Here is a 20,119-nt window from a genome sequence, read left to right as displayed (position 1 = left end):
ATTTTACTGGAGGGCCACCTACCTGCTCCTCTGGTTTGAAACATTTTTGGGACTGCCACATACAGGCACTCAATCTATTCCATTTTACTGCAGGGCCACCTACCTGCTCCTCTGGTTTGAAGAATTTTTGGGACTGCCACATACAGGCACTCAATCTATTCCATTTTACTGGAGGGCCACCTACCTGCTCCTCTGGTTTGAAGAATTTTTGGGACTGCCACATACAGGCACTCAATCTATTCCATTTTACTGGAGGGCCACCTACCTGCTCCTCTGGTTTGAAACATTTTTGGGACTGCCACATACAGGCACTCAATCTATTCCATTTTACTGGAGGGCCACCTACCTGCTCCTCTGGTTTGAAAAATGTTTGGGACTGCCACATACAGGCACTATCCAAATTAAATTGTCTCCATAGCAGCCTCCACACGTTGTCTCCATTGCTACCTCCAAAAGTCGTCCATATAGCTGCCTCCATACATCGTCCCTTTATCAAACGAGGTGTGTCAGGCAGAAATTTGGGTTGTTTTCATGGATTCCACATCAAAGTTGTTAACTTTGTCGCCACCCTGCTGTGTTATCCACAAAATATACTGGCAAACTTTTACCATTTAGGGATATTATTTCAGCGCTTCTTGCGCATCTGTTTACATTCCCCTCACCCGGCATATCCTAAACTTATAAGAACGCTACTACACTTGATCTTATACAAAAGGTTCTTAGAAGTGCTGTTTGGGGAGTAGCCTAGAAACAGGGGCTTGGATTGGCGAAAGCTCGCCTGGCTGCAGAGCGCCAGCTCCATCACAAGATCCAACTAACATAGTTGCAGCACCTTTAATCTACTACTAGTTCACTGCCTCCATAATAATAATAATCTTTATTTATATAGCGTCATCATATTCTGCAGCGCTTTACAAATCATAGGAAACAAATACAAATGTAATGTAACAGAGCACAACATTTGTATGGAACAACAGGAGTGAGGTCCCTGCTCGCCAGAGCTTACGGTTTATGAAGATGATGGGGTAACACGAGGTAAAAGAATATTTAATGGTCAAGCCATTCTTCTTAGGGAATAGAAAAAAATATAATAAATGGAATTGCTGTCGCTTGAAACACTCAGCCGTCATCTTATATACCAGGTCCAGGGTGAATGGGACTGCAGAGAAGTCTGGTGCCTGTTGGTTGCTGGATAACAGATGGGAGGACGACACAGGACGGGTTAGTAGAAGAGTTAAAACTTCATGCAGTTAATGAGTGTTATAGGCTTGCCTAAAGAAATGGGTTTTAAGAGCACGTTTGAAACTTTGGAGGTTAGGTATTAGTCTGATAGTCCGGGGCAGAGCATTCCATAGAATTGGTGCAGCTCTAGAGAAGTCTTGGAGACGCGAGTGGGAGGTCCGCACTAGGGTAGAGGTTAATCTAAGATCACTGGCGGATCTAAGAGCACGGGTTGGGCGATAGACTGAGATAAGAGAGGAGAGGTAGGGGGGTGCAGCATTATACAGAGCTTTATGGATGAGGGTTATTATTATTTTAAACTATTCGAAAGGAGACTGGCAGCAAGTGCAGCGACTGGCATGAACTGTAAGCATACATGGTCCCCTTATCAAACGAGCTGTGTCAGGCAGAATTTGGGGTTGTTTTCATGGCTTCCATGTTAACTTTGTCGCCACCCTGCTGTGTAATCCACAAAATATACTGGCAAACTTTTATCATATAGCGATATTATTTGAGCACTTCTTGCTCACCTCCTTTGGTTCCTCTCTGCCACCCATTGGTTTGAAGCCTGAGTCCATTTAGGGTATGTCGCCATGCCACTCTCTAGCCTGCCGCTGCTGCCGCTGCCTCTGCATGCCGTCCCCTATAGTGTCAGGGTCAATTATTGGATGTTTTAGATGCTATCTAGCTTCATTCTGTCACTCTGTCATGGCCATGCTGTTGCCCATAATTTTGGCATAATGGTGCGATTAGGCAGCCTCAGAGGCATCCATGCATGCTGCCCCTGCTGTTTCCTGTCCATTTCCGTGGTGTTTCCATCCTTTTCTGAGGTTCCCAGGTGTTTGGCCAAGCTTCCCTGTGCAGAGCCTTGGTCCCCTTGAAAAATGCTCGAGTCTCCCATTGACTTCAATGGGGTTCGTTATTCGAGACGAGCACTCGAGCATCGGGAAAAGTTCGTCTCGAATAACGAGTACCCGAGCATTTTAGTGTTCGCTCATCTCTAGTTAGGATGTTATACTAGGTCAGGGGCGTAACAACAGGGGTAGCAGCCATAACAGCTGCTATGGGGCCCACATTGTCTGGGTGCCTTGCCATCCAACTGCCACAAAAATTGGTGCAAATTCGTTTTTTCAAAAATTTTCCACAATTTGAATTTTTTCCAGCATTTTAGTACCAAAACCAGACCCAAATCCCCACCACTAACACCCATGAGTGCTGGCACCTATCCCCGTTGTTAACTGTTTAAATGCCGCTGGCAAAGTCACCAGGGGCATTTAAACAATTGCATGTCACCATTTTGGGGTGGGTCATTGCTCCTGAAGACGTCATCAGAAAGTGACCGTCCATGTGCAGCACCTTCAATGCCACTGGCAACTTTGGCAGATGCATTAAAAAAATTAACACCTGCAATCAGTGCCAGCACCAATCTCTGGCACTAACCCTGGGGATGTTGAGGCAGACACAGTCCTGGACCCAAACTTCTAATGAGGGGTTGGGTTTGAGAGACCTGAGCTTTGCGGTTCAGTTCCGCTCAACAATTTTCATAACATACAAACTGTAAGTGTTCTGGCATCCAGAAACACCTGGAAAAGTGATAACTCTCAAAGGTGGTCAAAACTGCTCAGTATTTTTATTTTGTCATCTAATAAAGTGGAATGCAAACCATTCCAAGTTAGATTCTATTCTGACATTCAGCAGTCACCTCATAGGTCATCATTGATGGAGGTGAGTTTTATTTCTGGTAATACTTTAGAACAGTTCAAATATAGAATCCAGAAGAATAAGGACAGCTGATGAGGTGCTACGTCGTATAGTAAAGAATAGATAGTGATAAGTAGAAAGCAAAAGTAGAGGAGCAAAAGTTCTTTTATCACAAGTCTGCTCTTAGGACAAAACTTATGAGCTCTTAGGCCCAAGCTCTCCCACAAAAGCACACCTACTACACCTTCTAGAACACACTGAGTGACCAGAGACGGTGTCTGTGCACCACTAGAACAGACACACAGCTAGTCCCAGAAGAAGCTGCAGCATCCACATCTGGACACAGCTTCATCCCAGCCTGCATTTACTTCCAGCTGGTGAATCTATCCCTGAGGACACTCTCCATGACTACTCCAGTAATCTGGAATCTCTCCAGTAATCCGGAATCTTTTTCAAGATTGTTTAGGCCCGTTGCCTGCAGTTGTTCTAAACTGCGAAGAATAAAGAACCATGAGTTATTTTGCACACCGTTGCCTCCATCTGATCCATGGATACAGCTTTATCACCATGCCGGGCGCCCATCCATTACCAAGGGACATATTGTACAAACAGTCAGGGGTTCCCCGAGGGAGAACCAGTACACCAAATACATGAAACCTATGTCTACTGTGTTGAAGTGGTTTCCTATATGTATTCCCATGATATGGATGAGTTACAAATCAATGAGGGTCTGACCGATGGGATCCCTAGCAAATGGCAAAAGACAGGGCCAAAAGTTCCTCCATAAATGGTGAGCTTGTGAAGTACATGTGTGACTGACGTCTATAAGGCTGCATGAGATCACCAATGGATAAGTGTCAGTCTACCAGGCACACAATAACTATATTAGCAGAGACACTTTGGTTTCCTATCCCTGGAACACAACTACAAGTCTTATGTGATCTAAAAGATGAGATTCTTATCTTTACTATAACACAATAGTCACTAGTCCCAAGGTGCCCCTCACAACATCTCCTTAACTGTCCACTGGGTAATGTAGTAGCAGCTTGGCATGAGGCAGGAAGCGCTTTGGCTCACATACTGCCCTCACCCAGCATTTCTGGACATCACAACTTGTCTGCAGTTAACTCCACCTCGTACTCTGATTCCTCCTGTCCACACAGCACCTTCACCCTCAGTTTCAGTGAAGTCATGGGGAAACAGCAGGCTGAAACTCATCTGTCTGAACAAAAGAGCACATACTGCTCAGGGCCTATGGACTGCGATCAAGGACCTGACAGATGAATGGTTACTGCCTCTGAACTTCATGACCAAGGTGATGTGTGACACCAACCGGTACCTTATAGCAGCTTTGGGCCTAACTCAGTGGAAGAATATCCCTTGTGTTGCCCATGTGCTCAAATTGGTGGTGCAGAGGTTTCTAATAAATTACACAGACATATGGATGCTGCTGGATAAAGTGCCCATCGTGTGCACTACAGAGGAACTTTGACTTTCCCAACGTCTCATATGTGATGTACCAACATTTGTGCCGTGCTGCAATACTTCTAATATGCCACCAATATGGTCAGCACTGATGATGTCATTGTGAGCGCAGCCATCTTTTGCCTGCTCCAAAATGCTATTTAGGTCATAGGGGAAAATGAAATGGTGACACAGGAGGGAGAAGAGGAGGAACATGTTTAAGGCCACTCAACATATGGCTCACAGGGTGGGTTGCTGGACCAGTTGTCAGGTACTGCACTGTGCAGCCAGGGGACAGTCTTGGTGGAGGATGAAGAGGAAGAAGAGTTGTTCCTCACGGCAAGGTGACAGACGGAGTAGCTCACATGTGTCACAGCAGCATTGCTGGGGGGATATGACAGAGGAGGCAGAGAGACTTCACACTGAAGATAGCTTTTCAGTATCTCTGGGCTGCCTGGAGCATATGAGCCACTACATTCTCCAGTGCCGACGCAATGTCACCCAAGTAGATCGGTTAGTCACCAGTTCCGACCAGATGAACTAGCTACAAAGGTAGCATAACGTGCTTCATTCCACCACTAGAGCAGAAGAGAAAAATGAGGGAGAACAAGCGCACTTTGCTGGAGGCACTACTGCTGAAGTTTCAATCCAACATAGAGGGCTTAGTGGCAGCAAGAGGAGAAAGAAGTTGTCAATGCAGCAGGATCACCAGCACAACCTTGGGAGGGAGTGATATTATCATTCACAATGTGAAATGCCACGTTCAACCTACACCACCATCGCATACGGCATGTAGTATCAGGAGGCATACTGTCCCTCACTCGGTAGAAGATTATCTGTCGACTAGGCTCCTGGTACTGGAAAATTGGGCACATGGTCAGGGCTTGGACTTCTATGCCTTGGAGGTTCTGCCATGCGTCAATTGTGCTGTCAGAGTGTTTGTTTGCAAACAACCGGGGGTATCACTACTGACGAGAGGATTTGGCTATCCACAGCCAATGTGGATATCCTCATTAATAAAATGATGAACCAGACATAGAACCCACACATCTTGGCTGTGCCAGCACACAAATGAGTAGAAGAAAAAGATTGCGATCCAGCACTCCAACAAATAGTGAAATAAAGTAATTTTATTAAGATTAAAATTCCATGGTACACATACGTAGAAACATGTACATCGACACGTTTCGACTTTACAAAATCTTAATTATGGTATGACCATAGTATGACCTGCGTAGGTCTGTGCACACTCTGGATGTGGAAGGATCAGGTGAGCTGAGTATATGGACTAGCAAAGAAATTAGTGGTTAGAGAGTAAAATTAGGTAAAATACCGCAGTAGCTGGATTTTAACCGCAGTGAAAGGAAGAGTGTATGGTTTTCCTATTTCTACTTTTACCGGTATGAGAATAAATGGGGCTGAACACCCCGAGTGCCTTAAACCTCAGTATTGACAGTATTATAAATATGGTTTTATTGTTATTTCTTTGTTTATTTTAATTTTTTTAACTTATTTTATTATTTTATTTTAGAATTTTCCTAGCCCATTTTTGGCTGGGAACTGCCTTGTAATTACCACCATTTTTAAGCCATTTTTGGGTGCTAAAATTCAGGTCCACATTGATTTTAATTGGTTTTTTGTTCTAGTCCAAGTTCAGGTCAAGTCTGGTTACACAAACCAAACTTTTCACTGGAGTTTGTCCAAACTCAAAAACCCACTCATCACTATTCTTAATCAGAACATATTTTACTGCTGTGGAAGCCAGCCGGTATGGAATTAAGCTGGCTCCTCAACAGTATGGAACATGTTTTTTTAGATGCAATTCTCTAAGTAAAATATATACATTTTGTGTTTTCATCATAGGTAAAACAATACCAAAGTGAACTGTAAACTGAAGTGTTCCCTGAAAATTCAAACCACATGTCTAAGACAGAGAAATTACGCAATGCAGCCAAGATATTCTTCTTCATTAATTTGCAAATACTTTTTTCATTTATTTTTTTCACAATGATCTACAGAAGAGAAGCTCCAGCTTCAGCCAATGCTGATTCACAAGAGAATTTGTTGGTTTCAAGAGTTTTATCAAAAAAACCAATAATTATCCTACTTTGGACATTTCCTTTTGGAATAAGATTTCCTATTTATAACTGTCCTCAGCAACTTGATAATTCTGATTGTTTGTATACAGCAGACCGTACCCAGTATTCATCAGCACATGCGGTTGTATTCCACCACAGAGATGTGTGCACTACTAAGACACAACTGCCCCAAACACCAAGACCATCTAACCAGCGCTGGGTCTGGTTTAATCAGGAATCTCCTAGTTATAGTCCAAACCTTGCATTAATGAACAATCTTATGAACCTCACAATAACCTACAGGCTTGACTCGGACATCTTTGCTCCATATGGTTGGTTAGAAAAGCACAATACAACAATGAATTTTACTATCCCCAAGAAAACGAAACTAGCGGCCTGGGCGATAAGTAACTGGAATCCAATTTCTAGAAGAGTCAAGTATTATGGAGAACTAAAGAACCATTTACAGGTTGATATTTATGGGAAGCAGCACCAAAAACTTCCAAAAGATAAAAAAATAGAAACACTTTCCACTTACAAATTCTACTTTGCTTTTGAGAATTCTATACATGAAGATTATATAACAGAAAAACTCTGGTACAATGCACTTTACTCAGGATGTGTTCCAGTTGTGATGGGTCCACCTCGTGAAAACTATGAGCGTTTCATCCCAAGAGATGCCTTCATTCACGTTGATGACTTTGCAAGTCCTCAGGAATTGGCTTCTTATCTTCTGAGTCTGGACAAAGATGAAGAGAAGTACAAGCAATACTTCAACTGGAGATCACAATATTATGTGCCACCTCAGGACAACCCCTGGACAGTGCCCTACTGTAGAGTCTGTAAGGCCCTGAAAGACCCCCCACCTTATAGGACCATAGCGAGCATTGAAAAATGGTACAAAAATGAGTACTGGGTGATAGACGAGCGCAATGTTGGGCTCCCATTGATCTGATTGTTTTACTAGTTCTGTAATTCAGGAAAATGGGGAAGCCCTGCTGGGGACATTGTGTTGGGTGGCTCAGCTGAGGATATTTAATTGGGTGGGGGAGCTCTGCTGGGGACATTTTATTAGGTGGGGGGCTCTGCTAGGGATGTTTCCTTAAGTGGTGTGGAGCACTGCTGGGGTCATTACATTGGATATTTCAGTGAAAAGCCCAAAGGAGACATTATATGTGCATGGTGGTTGCTATAAAAAAGGGGTTTTATAATGTCCCCTTTTCTGTAGCCGTCTACTTATCAAGACATTAAGAGACACTACAGCAAAAGGGGCACTGTAGAGGGGGATGCAGGAAATGGGAGTCTGTAAGGGTTGGGGTTAGATAAGGAGTATTTGTGGGGCACACAATGTTTGTTTTCCAATGACCATGGTAAGAGGGTTAAATTTAGGTTCCCAGATACAAAAAGGTTTGAGAACACTGCTTTAAGGGATTTAAAAACATATTTTTATTGTCACACTAGTGAGAATAGCTGATCTGTAGATCTGCAGGGTTTTGGACTTCAATAATATTTTACTCATGACCTATCAGGACTATCCTCAGATAGTTTCCCCTTACATATAATATATAATATAAGGTATAGAATAATCCAGATTGCAAACTTTCTACCCCCAAGTTTCAGGAAGCTCTGCTTAGCGCACACTCTTTTAAGCAACTCCGACTTTAGCGCCCCCCGATTGCCAACTACTGCTGCTGATCTATATTATGGTGTCACTGTATGCCCATTTTGCAATCTAGTATTGTCCTTTTTACTGATTAAGGACTCTTATAGATATCTCAGAACAGGTACCAATTACGTGGACTCAGCATAGGGGGGGACTATTATTCAAGGGTACAGTATAACAAAGTGATGGAAGCATTGACAGCCAACAGAACTGGTACACTACCCGACTACAATTGTAATTGGAATATATGGTGTTCCTTTGTGGGCTCAAACTCTCATCCTTGCTAACATGATCAGTTTTACCTTTCCATATTTCTGAAATGTATGGTGCAGCACATTTTCTCCATTTTGACACCCAGTGTTACATGAATCTATTTGAAAGTGCTTGGACTTTAGATTAGATTCTTGAAAAATGTCTCAAAGTAAGGATACATTCAAACAACCTATATTCACCTTGACTGTAACCTGGGCGAACATAGAACCGCGCACTGGAGAGGAGGAGTGAGTGCTGCTCAGCCCCCCTCTCCGTAGAGAAGCGAGTGGCCGGCGCCGTAACATGCCGAAATATAGGCCATTGTGCTATATTTTACTCTGCACGGTCACGGTGCAGTGAGACAATGGGGCACATTTACTTTACCGTCCCGTCGTGATCCCTGCCGTGCGTTGTCCGACGAGGATTCGGGTCTGCCACGATTCACTAAGATCGTGTGTCCAATTTCCCCCGCTGAGTACTCCCAGAGTTCACCTTCTTCTTCCGGGTGCATGTAAGTGCTGATCTTGCGATACAATTTGCTTTTTAAATTTCGCAGTTTGTCCGAATTAGTTGGGTTGTCCAACGTCCACGCCCCCCAATTTGTGTCGCATGCAAACCGGTGCCAATGGGGCACAATCCGATTGCTGTGTGACAAAAACCCGGGCAATTCAGGGCAAATCGGAAAAAAATTGCAAAACCTGACGAATATGTGGCATTCAGACCCTTAGTAAATGTGCCCCAATGTTTGCTCACCACACAGTGACCGGGTGCCATAGACATCAATGGGGACAACTGCATAATGGTCCCCATTATGTTTGCGTGAATGAACCCTAAGATTTAGGCAGCTGTTTACTATTGCTTCCTTTTTGTCACCTTTGTTTATTACTATGTGTGGCATCTCAACTGTGATTACTTCAAACCTCATGTTTTATATTGAGATTGAGATTTTGTGTATGCCGGAATTCTCTCCTTCCATGTAAATTGTTAAAAATCCAATAAAAACTTTATTAAAATTTATTTTGGACAAATTAATCAGGAATTACAAAGCCAAACACCGATCATAAATCAAGAACTCAAATATGATAAAAAAGTTGCAATTAGGGCTCATTCAGACGGCATTTCAGTTGCGTCTCAGCAAAAAATGCAGATGCATGAAATGCGTTTCCATATGTCATCCATTTTTTTCCTGTCCGCAAATAAATTATTTAATTAAAAATAATAATTCTTTTATTTATACAGTGCACACTGCACAGAGCTTGCCAAATTGCTCTCTGTCCCCAATGGGGCGCACAATCTAATCAACCTACCAGTATGTTTTGGAGTGTGGGAGGAAACCGGAGGACCTGGAGGAAACCCACGCAAACACAGAGAGAACATACAAACTCTTTGCAGATGTTGACCCTGGGACTTGAACCCAGGTCCCCAGCACTGCAAGGCTGTAATACTAACCACTAAGCCACCGTGCTGCCCTACAGATGGGTTTCTACTTTCTGCCCTACCCAGTTGGTTGCCTAACAACATTTGAGAAAAAAACTATTGCATATGGATGTCATTGGTGTGCCGTCCGTGTTTTCGTGGATATTGACTTCTATGGAGGTATGTCGCCGCATTTGAGGAAAAAAATTACCAGAGCCCCCTGTGCTCTTGTTTCAGACTGTTACACTGTGAAAGAGCACTTCTCCCTCCCACTGTGTTCTACGACTCCCCACTGCCATGGGATCACAGCAAGCAAAGGGAGGGAGGCAGTTAGAGACATTAACTATACACCCTTGTAGCCAAAACACCTGTGACCTCCATTAGAATGGGGCAAGTGTCACCAGTGGGTTGGGCTACTTGTGTTGCCTACTTGTCACCCGGCCATAGCCCAGGTGAGCACCCAGCGGCAAATTGGAGAGGAGGAGTGTCTGTTCTCCATAGCAATACACGACGCCCAGCGATATGTATGGGGAAAGATAGAGCACTCTTTTTGCATGGTACGGTACGTGTGGTCTTCGTACAGCCGCTGGGCACCATAGCCATCTATGGGGACTAATTTATACATCCCCAGAAGCTTTACTTCTTTAGACACTGTGCCCATGATGGAAGGCACACGTCCACCTCAGTATACAGGGCACAACACCAGCACACATGAAACTACCTCAACGGAGCTCAGTACATAAATCTAGGACCATGGAGGAGTCAGTAAGCAGAGGTGTCTTGGCAGCAGGAGTGGATGGTAGACAGTCAGGGTCTACAACCTACCGGCCGCTATAATTATATCTTCTCTGAAGGAGAGGAGGTATAATTACAGAAACTTTACGGTAAGTTTGATGTGATGTGGTTGTGGCTCGCTAGGTGCTTTGGCGTCTGATTTTACACGCAAGCTTTTAATCTTGTAGTTAGAGTAGAATAAAAAGTGTTTTTTATACTTACACCTGAAGGTTTTTCACTATCTCTTTGCCAGATTGCTTACCAGGTGCCACTTGGAAAGATTATGCACGAGAGCAGGTTGGCTTCGGGAGTGGTGGCCGATTATTAGAATCGGACTATTGGATCCACAACCAAAGAATCAGTGAAATTTCATTTAAGGTGGAATTCCTTCTTTTTCTATTTTTTCATTGTATCATAGTTTATACAGTTGACAAAAGACACTTGTCCATCAAGTTCAACCACAGAAGGGAAGGGATTAGATGGAAAGGGATTTAGGGGAAACAATTCTATATAAAATAGCCATCAATGTTATTTAGGTGTAAAAATGCATCTAGACCCTTCTTGAAGCTCTCTGCTGTCCCTGCTGTGACCAGTGCCTGAGGCAGGCTATTCCACCGGTTGACAGTTCTCATAGTAAAAAAGCCCTTTCGCCTCTGGTGATTAAACCTCGATTTCTCCAGACAGAGACAGTGCCCCCTCGTCTTTTGATTTGATTTAATCTGAAACAATATACCACCATATTTTTTGTATGGACCATTCATATATTTAAGTAAATTAATCATGTCCCCTCCTAGTTGTCTCTTTTCCAGACTAAATAAATCTAGTTGTTTTAATCTTTCCTCATAACTGAGACTCTCCATACCCCTTATCATTTTTGTGGCTCTACGTGGAACCCTCTCCAGCTCCAGGGCATCCTTTTTATGAACCGGTGCCCAGAACTGGACAGCATATTCCAGGTGAGGTTGAACCAATGCCTTGTACAGTGGTAATATTACATCTCTTTCACAAGAGTCCAGACCACTTTTGATACATGACAAGATCCTACTGGCTTTAGAGGCAGCTGATTGACATTGCATGCTGTTATTCAATTTATGATCTACTAGTACCCCCAGGTCCTTCTCAACAAGGAACTCTCCCAGGTTTACTCCCCAAGGACATATTTTGTCTTTGGATTATTAACCCCATTACTTTACATTTATCCACATTGAACCTCATTTGCCAAGTGGATGACCAAACACTTAGTTTGTCCAAGTCACCTGCAGCTTATGAACATCCTCCATAGACTGTATTACACTACACAGCTTGGTGTCATCTGCAAAAATAGACACAGTGCTATTAATTCCTACCTCTATATCATTAATAAATATATGAAATGGGTCAAGCACAGAACCCTGAGGTACACTCATAACTGGTGACCATTCCGAGTAGGAATCATTGACCACAACTCTCTGGATACGATCCTTCAGCCAGTTCTCTATCCAATTGCAAATGATTTCTGCAAAACCAATAGACCTTATTTTACCCATCAGGCGTTTATGAGGGACATTGTCCAATGCCTCTGCAAAGTCCAGGAACACAATATCCACAGCTGCTCCTCCATCCAGGCATCTGCTTACCTCTTCATAGAAGCAGATCAGGTTAGTCTGACAACTTCTATTCTTAGTAAAAACTAGAGATGAGCGAACATGCTCGTCCGAGCTTGATGCTCGGTCGAGCATTAGGGTACTCGAGACGGCTCGTTGCTCGGACGAGTATTTCCCCTGCTCGAGATCGAGCATTTAATTAAAAAAAACACAGTGAAGAACAATGAAGAATAGAATAAAAACAGTGAACACAGGATCATTTAAGATAAAAACACAGTGCAGAACACAGTGCAGAATAGATTACAGATGTTCGGCACATCTGCTTACTTGTCGGGAGATACGCGCGGAACGGCGCGAACAAAATAGCATGTGAAGAACAATATATATGTGTGAAGAACACATTGCAGATGTATTTAAACATCTGCAATGTGTTCTTCACACACATATATATTGTTCTTCACATGCTATTTTGTTCGCGCCGTTCCGCGCGTATCTCCCGACAAGTAAGCAGATGTGCCGAACATCTGTAATCTATTCTGCACTGTGTTCTGCACTGTGTTTTTATCTTAAATGATCCTGTGTTCACTGTGTTCACTGTGTTCACTGTTTTTATTCTATTCTTCACTGTTCTTTACATCTGCTAACTTGTCGGGAGATAATATACGCGCGGAACAGTGAAGAATAGATCGCAGATGTTTGCAAATTATCAGAAGACATTATTTTTCAATTAAATAACACATTTTATTCCTGAACCATGGTCCCTTTGAAAAATGCTCGGGTCTCCCATTGACTTCAATGGGGCTCGTTACTCGAAACGAGCACTCGAGCATCTGGAAATGTTCGGCTCGAGTAACGAGCACCCGAGCATTTTAGTGCTCGCTCATCTCTAGTAAAAACCTATGCTGGCTGTCACCTATTATACCAAGTGATGTCACATACTCCAGTATATAATCTTCTACTAGCCCTTCCAATATTTTCCCCACAATGGAAGTTAAGCTTACAGGCCAGTAATTGCCTGGTGAAGTTCCCAGAGCCCTTTTTATATATTGGCACCACATTTGCCTTGCGCCAGTCACTTGGCACCACACAAGACATTACCGAATCCCTGAGGATTTTGAACAGCGGTACAGCAATAACAGAACTGAGTTCTTTAATAAAACTCTGGGGTGTAACCCATCTGGTCCAGAGTACACACAAGAGTACAGGAATTGGTTGTCCTAGAAAAGAAGCCCAGACTGGTAGGAGAGAGCACTGACATTTATTGTTACAAGAATGCATGAGAAGACTGAGACACAGGCTGCTGCAGCTGTTCCCCCTCTCCCCTTCCCCAAGGACTCATCACTTGCTGCTGGCAGGGAGCCAGGTTCTGAGAAATAAACTATTTTAGTAAAGGAAGAAGTGGCAGTATTCAGAATTCTGACAAATGCATTTTAAGGACTGACATAACATAGGTTATTTGAGCCTGTCTCCAGCTAAAAATAACATTTCTGGTGTACAGTAATGTATAGGTTGTCTTCCACTCCATAACTTTTTAATTTTCCTTTTTGCAGAGATGCATGAGGAGTTACTTTTTTCGGGTCTGGTTGCTTTTTTGAATGGCAACACATATTAATTGTGCCATTTATCAGTCGATATAAATATGCTTTAACACTTTTATACATTACAATCTGTGTGATTTGTAAATCATTTTCATCCTCGTGCTTTTTAGTAGCCACCTTTTTTTAATTATTTTTTTAAATTTACTTTATGGTGGATTTTTTTCCTGGACAAGATACGTTTTTTGATTGAAGCGAATTTTTGAATTCCTTTTATGGATTTTTGGGTGGAGCAGTAAATGCATTTTTTAGTTGTAGGAACACTGAACACATCTATTTTTAAAATGATAAAATAATAATAATAATAATAATAATAATAATAATAATAATAAAATCCAATCCTTAACAATTGTTACATTTTTTATCAGTATGTACACTGTGTAAAACTTTGTTTTATAGGGGTGTTTCTGTTTCAGCAAATAAATGTAATTGTTTGTATGATGAAATGTTAAAAAATTTCCAATACACTCTCCGCATCAATTCTTTAGGCATGGCCTGGCATGGAATTCCCTGTTGGCACAACCGCTCACTGGAAACATCAGGAGTTCTAAGCCTCCTCATGTATCCGATATAGCGGCGGGCAGGTCATTTTTAAGTTGCCTTCTAATATTCTTGTTTTTCCTAACCAGAACATCTTTTACTGCTGTGGAGGCCAGCCACAATGAAACAGAACTGGTTTCTCACTTGCAAGGAACATGTTTTTTCATCCAATTCTCCATTTTAAAAGTAAAATAAATACATTTTGTGTTTTCATTATAGGTAAAACAATACGTAAGTGAACTGTGAACTGAAGGACTACCTGAAAATTCAAACCACATTTTATCTTCAAATGTCTAAGACAGATAAATCAGTCAATCCAGTCAAGATTTTCCTACTCATTAGTTTGCAAATACTCCTTTCATTTATTTTGTTTACAATGTACTACAGAAGAGAAGCTCCGGCTTCAACCAAAGCTGATTCACAAGATGATGTAACGGTTATAGCAAAAGAACCAATAATTATCCTAGTTTGGACTTTTCCCTTTGGACAACGATTTCCTCTTAATCAATGTCCTCAGCAATTTGATGGTTCCGGTTGTTTGTATACAGCAGACCGTACCCTGTATTCATCAGCACATGCAGTTGTACTCTTCCACAGAGATGTGTACACTAGTAAGAAACAACTACCTCAAACACCAAGACCATCTAACCAGCGCTGGGTCTGGTTTAATAATGAATCTCCAAGTCATTGTCCAAACCTTGCAATTATGAACAATCTTATCAACCTCACAATGTCCTACAGGGTTGACTCTGACATCTTTGCTCCATATGGTTGGATAGAAAAGCACAATACGACAATGCATTTTACCATCCCAACGAAAACTAAATTAGCAGCCTGGGCAATAAGTAATTGGAATCCAAATTCTAGAAGAGTCAAGTATTATGGAGAACTAAAGAACTATTTACAGATTGATATGTACGGATATGGACGTCGTAATCTGCCTAGAAATAGGCAATCAGAAATACTTTCCACTTACAAATTCTACTTTGCGTTTGAGAATTCTATACATGTAGATTATATAACAGAAAAACTCTGGGACAATGCACTTTACTCTGGATGTGTTCCAGTTGTGATGGGACCACCACGTGAAAACTATGAGCGCTTCATCCCCAGAGACTCCTTCATTCATGTTGATGACTTTGCAAGTCCCCAGGAATTGGCTTCTTATCTTCTGAGTCTGGACAAAGATGAAGAGAAGTACAAGCAATACTTCAACTGGAGATCAGAATATTATGTGCCACCTCAGGACAACCCTTGGACAGTGTCCTACTGTAGAGTCTGTAAGGCCCTGAAAGAAGCTCCACCTTATAGGACCATCGCGAGCATTGAAAAATGGTTTAAAGATTAGTATTGTCTGAGGTAGAAAGATAATTATCATACATGTGTAGACATTTTTGTGATCGTTTATAAACAGATTAGATAGAAACGGCTATGAAACTACTTGTGCTGAATCACTATCCTACTTTCCCTAGAACATATATAAAAATAGACAAAAATAAACAAATTATGTATTTGCTAGAGTTTCTGCTACCACCAGGCTTCTAGGAGTGCATGGTGTTGCACTCCAGCTGATCTGATTGGTTTACTAGTTCTTTAAATTTATACATTTATATAGAGTATATTATGAAACTATGATTGTGACAAAAAGCAGTGTATCAATACTTCAGGTTGTGGTCTCTAAATTAAATTGTTTACATTGAGATATAATCTGTCAGTAGCTTTTACACCACTGAACGTCTAGGCCCTGCAGGTAGGTATGAAATATCCTTTCTAGAATTTCTTCTTATATGTTACATCTTGCACATTTACATACAGTATAAAAAAGAAAATCCCCTCCAAATCATGACAAGCAAAGAAGAACAATCTTTTTCCATAGAGGATTTAAGTTTAGTAGCTGAAGGCGGAGAGTTAATTGTGGCTTGTGGTTCTGTGAACTATAGAACTAGAGATACAGGCAGATTGAAGGGTTATGCCCATGAAGACAAGATTCTTAAATATACTCAGGTTAACAAAATAACACATTCTTTAATTCACTGTAATTAACAAAAATTTATCATTTCACTGAAATAATTCCAACCTGTCTCTATCAGTCCTAGTATATTTAATTTTGGTTGGCCCGGGATATGACCCTAAATCAGAAGTCTAGGGTCGCACAGGACAAATTGTTCTCCTGTCTGACACTGCACTGAGCTCCTCGCTGCCCCAAGCATTCGCCTTTGCATTCCAAGACGAGCTCACACACACACAGACTTCCTGTTGGCAAGCAACAGTGCGATAAGAGTAAAACAAACAAGCTACAGGCAGATAAGGTCTTAATCCAGGGGACTGAGAGACAGCAGAGCTGACACCTTATGTTATGGCTGAGATCTAGCAGCGCTGAGAATGTAATTGTGTGTTATATTCATCTCATGTATCTCATCATCTCTCATCTCTGAGCTGTCTCATCTATCTTTCTATGTGTCAGATACTAGTGAATGTTGAGAAGCTAAGTGAAAGTGTAGATAAACCTGTACCCTCATAATGTAACCAGATTGTCAGCACACAGGGTTCATGAAGTATCTGCTATAAAACTGAGTAAAACTGTAAAGTAAAAGGTTTAAAATGATCTAGGGGATTGAATTTTAGGAGTAGATAGTAATTGATTTATGATCTGCATCTCATATTGCCTTCTATAACTGCTTGTATACCTGGTTCTGTAGCTCATAGAAACACAAGCCACAAAGTATTTGGTCATGGTATTCCTAGGTACAGTAGAGGACAAGATCTGGCATCTAAAGCGGTCCTATCATCTCAGCCAATCAGTGTGACCTATGTCAAGAACTCGTCACCCATTTTCAGCTCATTTGCATATGACTTAGGAGAATTTTTTTATAGTTAACAGGTGAGATTTAACTCATAAGAGGGAAAACCAACTCTTTCCATTTCCTCTTCCAACTCTCTGCATCAGTTACTAGTTGACAGACTCTCACATTTTTTTTTGCACATTTTTATTTTCTTTTTGTGTCCTTTGTTTTCTGGTCAATGTTTATCTCAATAAACTTATACATAATTGTAAGATTGTCTGTATTTCTCCCAATGCTCTGTTATGAGATATTTTGTTACTTAAAGGAAATCTAACATTTGATTTGATGCATTATGAATAGAGATGAGCGAACATGCTCGTCCGAGCTTGATGCTCGGTCGAGCATTAGGGTACTCGAGACGGCTCGTTGCTCGGACGAGTATTTCCCCTGCTCGAGATCGAGCATTTAATTAAAAAAAACACAGTGAAGAACAATGAAGAATAGAATAAAAACAGTGAACACAGGATCATTTAAGATAAAAACACAGTGCAGAACACAGTGCAGAATAGATTACAGATGTTCGGCACATCTGCTTACTTGTCGGGAGATACGCGCGGAACGGCGCGAACAAAATAGCATGTGAAGAACAATATATATGTGTGAAGAACACATTGCAGATGTATTTAAACATCTGCAATGTGTTCTTCACACACATATATATTGTTCTTCACATGCTATTTTGTTCGCGCCGTTCCGCGTATCTCCCGACAAGTAAGCAGATGTGCCGAACATCTGTAATCTATTCTGCACTGTGTTCTGCACTGTGTTTTTATCTTAAATGATCCTGTGTTCACTGTGTTCACTGTGTTCACTGTTTTTATTCTATTCTTCACTGTTCTTTACATCTGCTAACTTGTCGGGAGATAATATACGCGCGGAACAGTGAAGAATAGATCGCAGATGTTTGCAAATTATCAGAAGACATTATTTTTCAATTAAATAACACATTTTATTCCTGAACCATGGTCCCTTTGAAAAATGCTCGGGTCTCCCATTGACTTCAATGGGGCTCGTTACTCGAAACGAGCACTCGAGCATCTGGAAATGTTCGGCTCGAGTAACGAGCACCCGAGCATTTTAGTGCTCGCTCATCTCTAATTATGAACCAAACATACCTTGAGAATGCTATGGCTACACTGATGCAGGATCATATCTTCTTTAATCTGTTGAGTGGTTTTGCTTAAAAAAAGTATTATAACATTCTGGACCCTGGAAAAGCTGGGTGCTGCTGGCTGTTTACATAAACACATTACACACGGAGCTTCCTGAACTGTCCAGACTAGACTAATCAACCTGAGCTGGATCACTCATACACAGCAGCTGGGGAATGGTGCAGCAATTGATTACTTCTGCCTGTCAGGCACAAACAGTGATTATATCATTCTCTGGAGCAGTGCATACTTAATGTGAGAGAAGAAGTGCCAAGCTCCAGCACAGAAGCAACAGAGTCTCATTGTCATAATTTTATAATAGTTTTTTGAGCAAATCCACTCGGATCAGGGATTAAACAAGAGATGTTTCTGTATGATTGTAGCTACAGCATTCTAAAGGTATTTTTGGTTCATAATGCATCAAATCAAACAGTAGATTTTCTTTAAGTTGACGGGTTAGTATTAAAAATGATGCATTGGATGCATTTTGGGTTTCTTAATCATGTAGAATCTTTCCAAGAAGTATTTCAAGGCGATCTGTCACTCTCTATTTATTTTATAATTGAACCTGGAACAGACATAATATGGAGACATACTGGAAGACAGAGCAATTGTCTGGAGGGGAGTTTAGAATAATTTCCTGCTAACTAATGAAATTGCTTCTGTTCCAACTTGGATGAAGTGACCGCTCCGTCACCAGCACAATCCAATCAACAACAAACTGTACTTCAATGTGTTTTCACTTTTGGACTCATAATCCTAACACGGACTCAGCGGTTACAATAACCAAATGAAATACAATGGGGCTCATTTACTAAGGGTTCCGAATTGCGCGATTCCGTTGGGTATCCCAATGATTTCCGATTTGCGCCAGGATTTTGGTGCATGCGATCAGTTTACGGGGGCCTTGGCCATTGGAAAATCCTATGGATTCGGAAAAACCGCGGTATTTAGAAAAAAAAGGTGTCGCTTGACACGCACTTACCTGCACCAAGAAATAGAAGGTGAACTCCAGCGGACCTCGACGCAGCAGCGACTCCTGGTGGACATTGGCGCATGGACCTTAGTGAATCCCGGCTTGACCCGAATCAGCGTCGGAGAACGTCGGGCCACTGGATCACGACTGGACCGGGTAAGTAAATGTGCCCCAATGGATCAGATTAAATTAATTTGTGATAAAAACCCTTTGTTTTAAATTACCTTGAGCCACATTAATCAAGGGTTTTTTAGACAGTTTTTACACAGTTTTATGACTAGTTCTAGCGGAAGTTCACGGTGTTGCCTGGGATAGTAAATAACTGCTTTTAGCAGTAGATAGTGTTAACAAAAATATCTTGGGCATAAAAAGTTCAAACCATAGACTGAAATTTGCTCTGCTTCTGAATCCACCCATGCTTAAACTACCTTCCTCTGGTCCTGGAACTGGGCTATTTCCCCTGTAGGGGGCACTATAGCAGTTGAGGTCATTAGAAGAAGGCCCTGCAGTTTTGTTATGTTTATTCTGCCATGTGCCCATACGTCACATCGGACTCACATCTCTACATCTGTGTTGTGTCAAGTGAAGCCAGATAATGTCCCGGCTCCACTACTCATACCTATAGCGCTTGTGCAGGGAATCCCGGGTGTACTACGCTGGACAATGCAGACACTAAATGGAATGAGGGACAAGGTGAGTGTAACTTTCTCCAGTATATGATGTTATATATATAATGGGCAATTGACAATCCTCAAAAAAACTGATGTTCCCCAAAGCCACCCAGAAATTCATGTTCTCGGCAGCTCCCATGACAATGGATGTCCCTCCTGCCTCTCACACGTATTGATGCCCTCACATCACA

The 20,119-nt window shown here is 41.7% G+C and overlaps 3 protein-coding genes across 5 annotated transcripts in view; all 3 read left to right on the top strand.

The window, feature by feature from the left end:
• The window catches only part of LOC140071022 (3-galactosyl-N-acetylglucosaminide 4-alpha-L-fucosyltransferase FUT3-like), a 68,015-nt gene extending 58,647 nt beyond the window's left edge, over positions 1–9,368 (top strand). For both annotated transcript variants that reach the window (XM_072118237.1, XM_072118238.1), the window contains exon 2: positions 6,250–9,368. In XM_072118237.1, coding sequence (XP_071974338.1) covers positions 6,307–7,419 — 1,113 coding nt within the window. In that variant the 5' untranslated portion in view covers positions 6,250–6,306 and the 3' untranslated portion in view covers positions 7,420–9,368. The remainder of the gene's footprint in view (positions 1–6,249) is intronic.
• The window catches only part of LOC140071025 (4-galactosyl-N-acetylglucosaminide 3-alpha-L-fucosyltransferase FUT6-like), a 75,979-nt gene extending 58,681 nt beyond the window's left edge, over positions 1–17,298 (top strand). For both annotated transcript variants that reach the window (XM_072118240.1, XM_072118241.1), the window contains exon 2: positions 14,507–17,298. In XM_072118240.1, the coding sequence (XP_071974341.1) occupies positions 14,577–15,635 (1,059 nt within the window). In that variant the 5' untranslated portion in view covers positions 14,507–14,576 and the 3' untranslated portion in view covers positions 15,636–17,298. The remainder of the gene's footprint in view (positions 1–14,506) is intronic.
• LOC140071023 (3-galactosyl-N-acetylglucosaminide 4-alpha-L-fucosyltransferase FUT3-like) overlaps positions 1–20,119 on the top strand; it is a 393,606-nt gene that overhangs the window by 58,633 nt on the left and 314,854 nt on the right. The window lies entirely within an intron of this gene.

The sequence above is a fragment of the Engystomops pustulosus genome, chromosome 7, assembly GCF_040894005.1.
Source record: "Engystomops pustulosus chromosome 7, aEngPut4.maternal, whole genome shotgun sequence".
NCBI lineage: Eukaryota > Metazoa > Chordata > Amphibia > Anura > Leptodactylidae > Engystomops > Engystomops pustulosus.
This window is presented reverse-complemented; position numbering and strand designations above follow the sequence as displayed.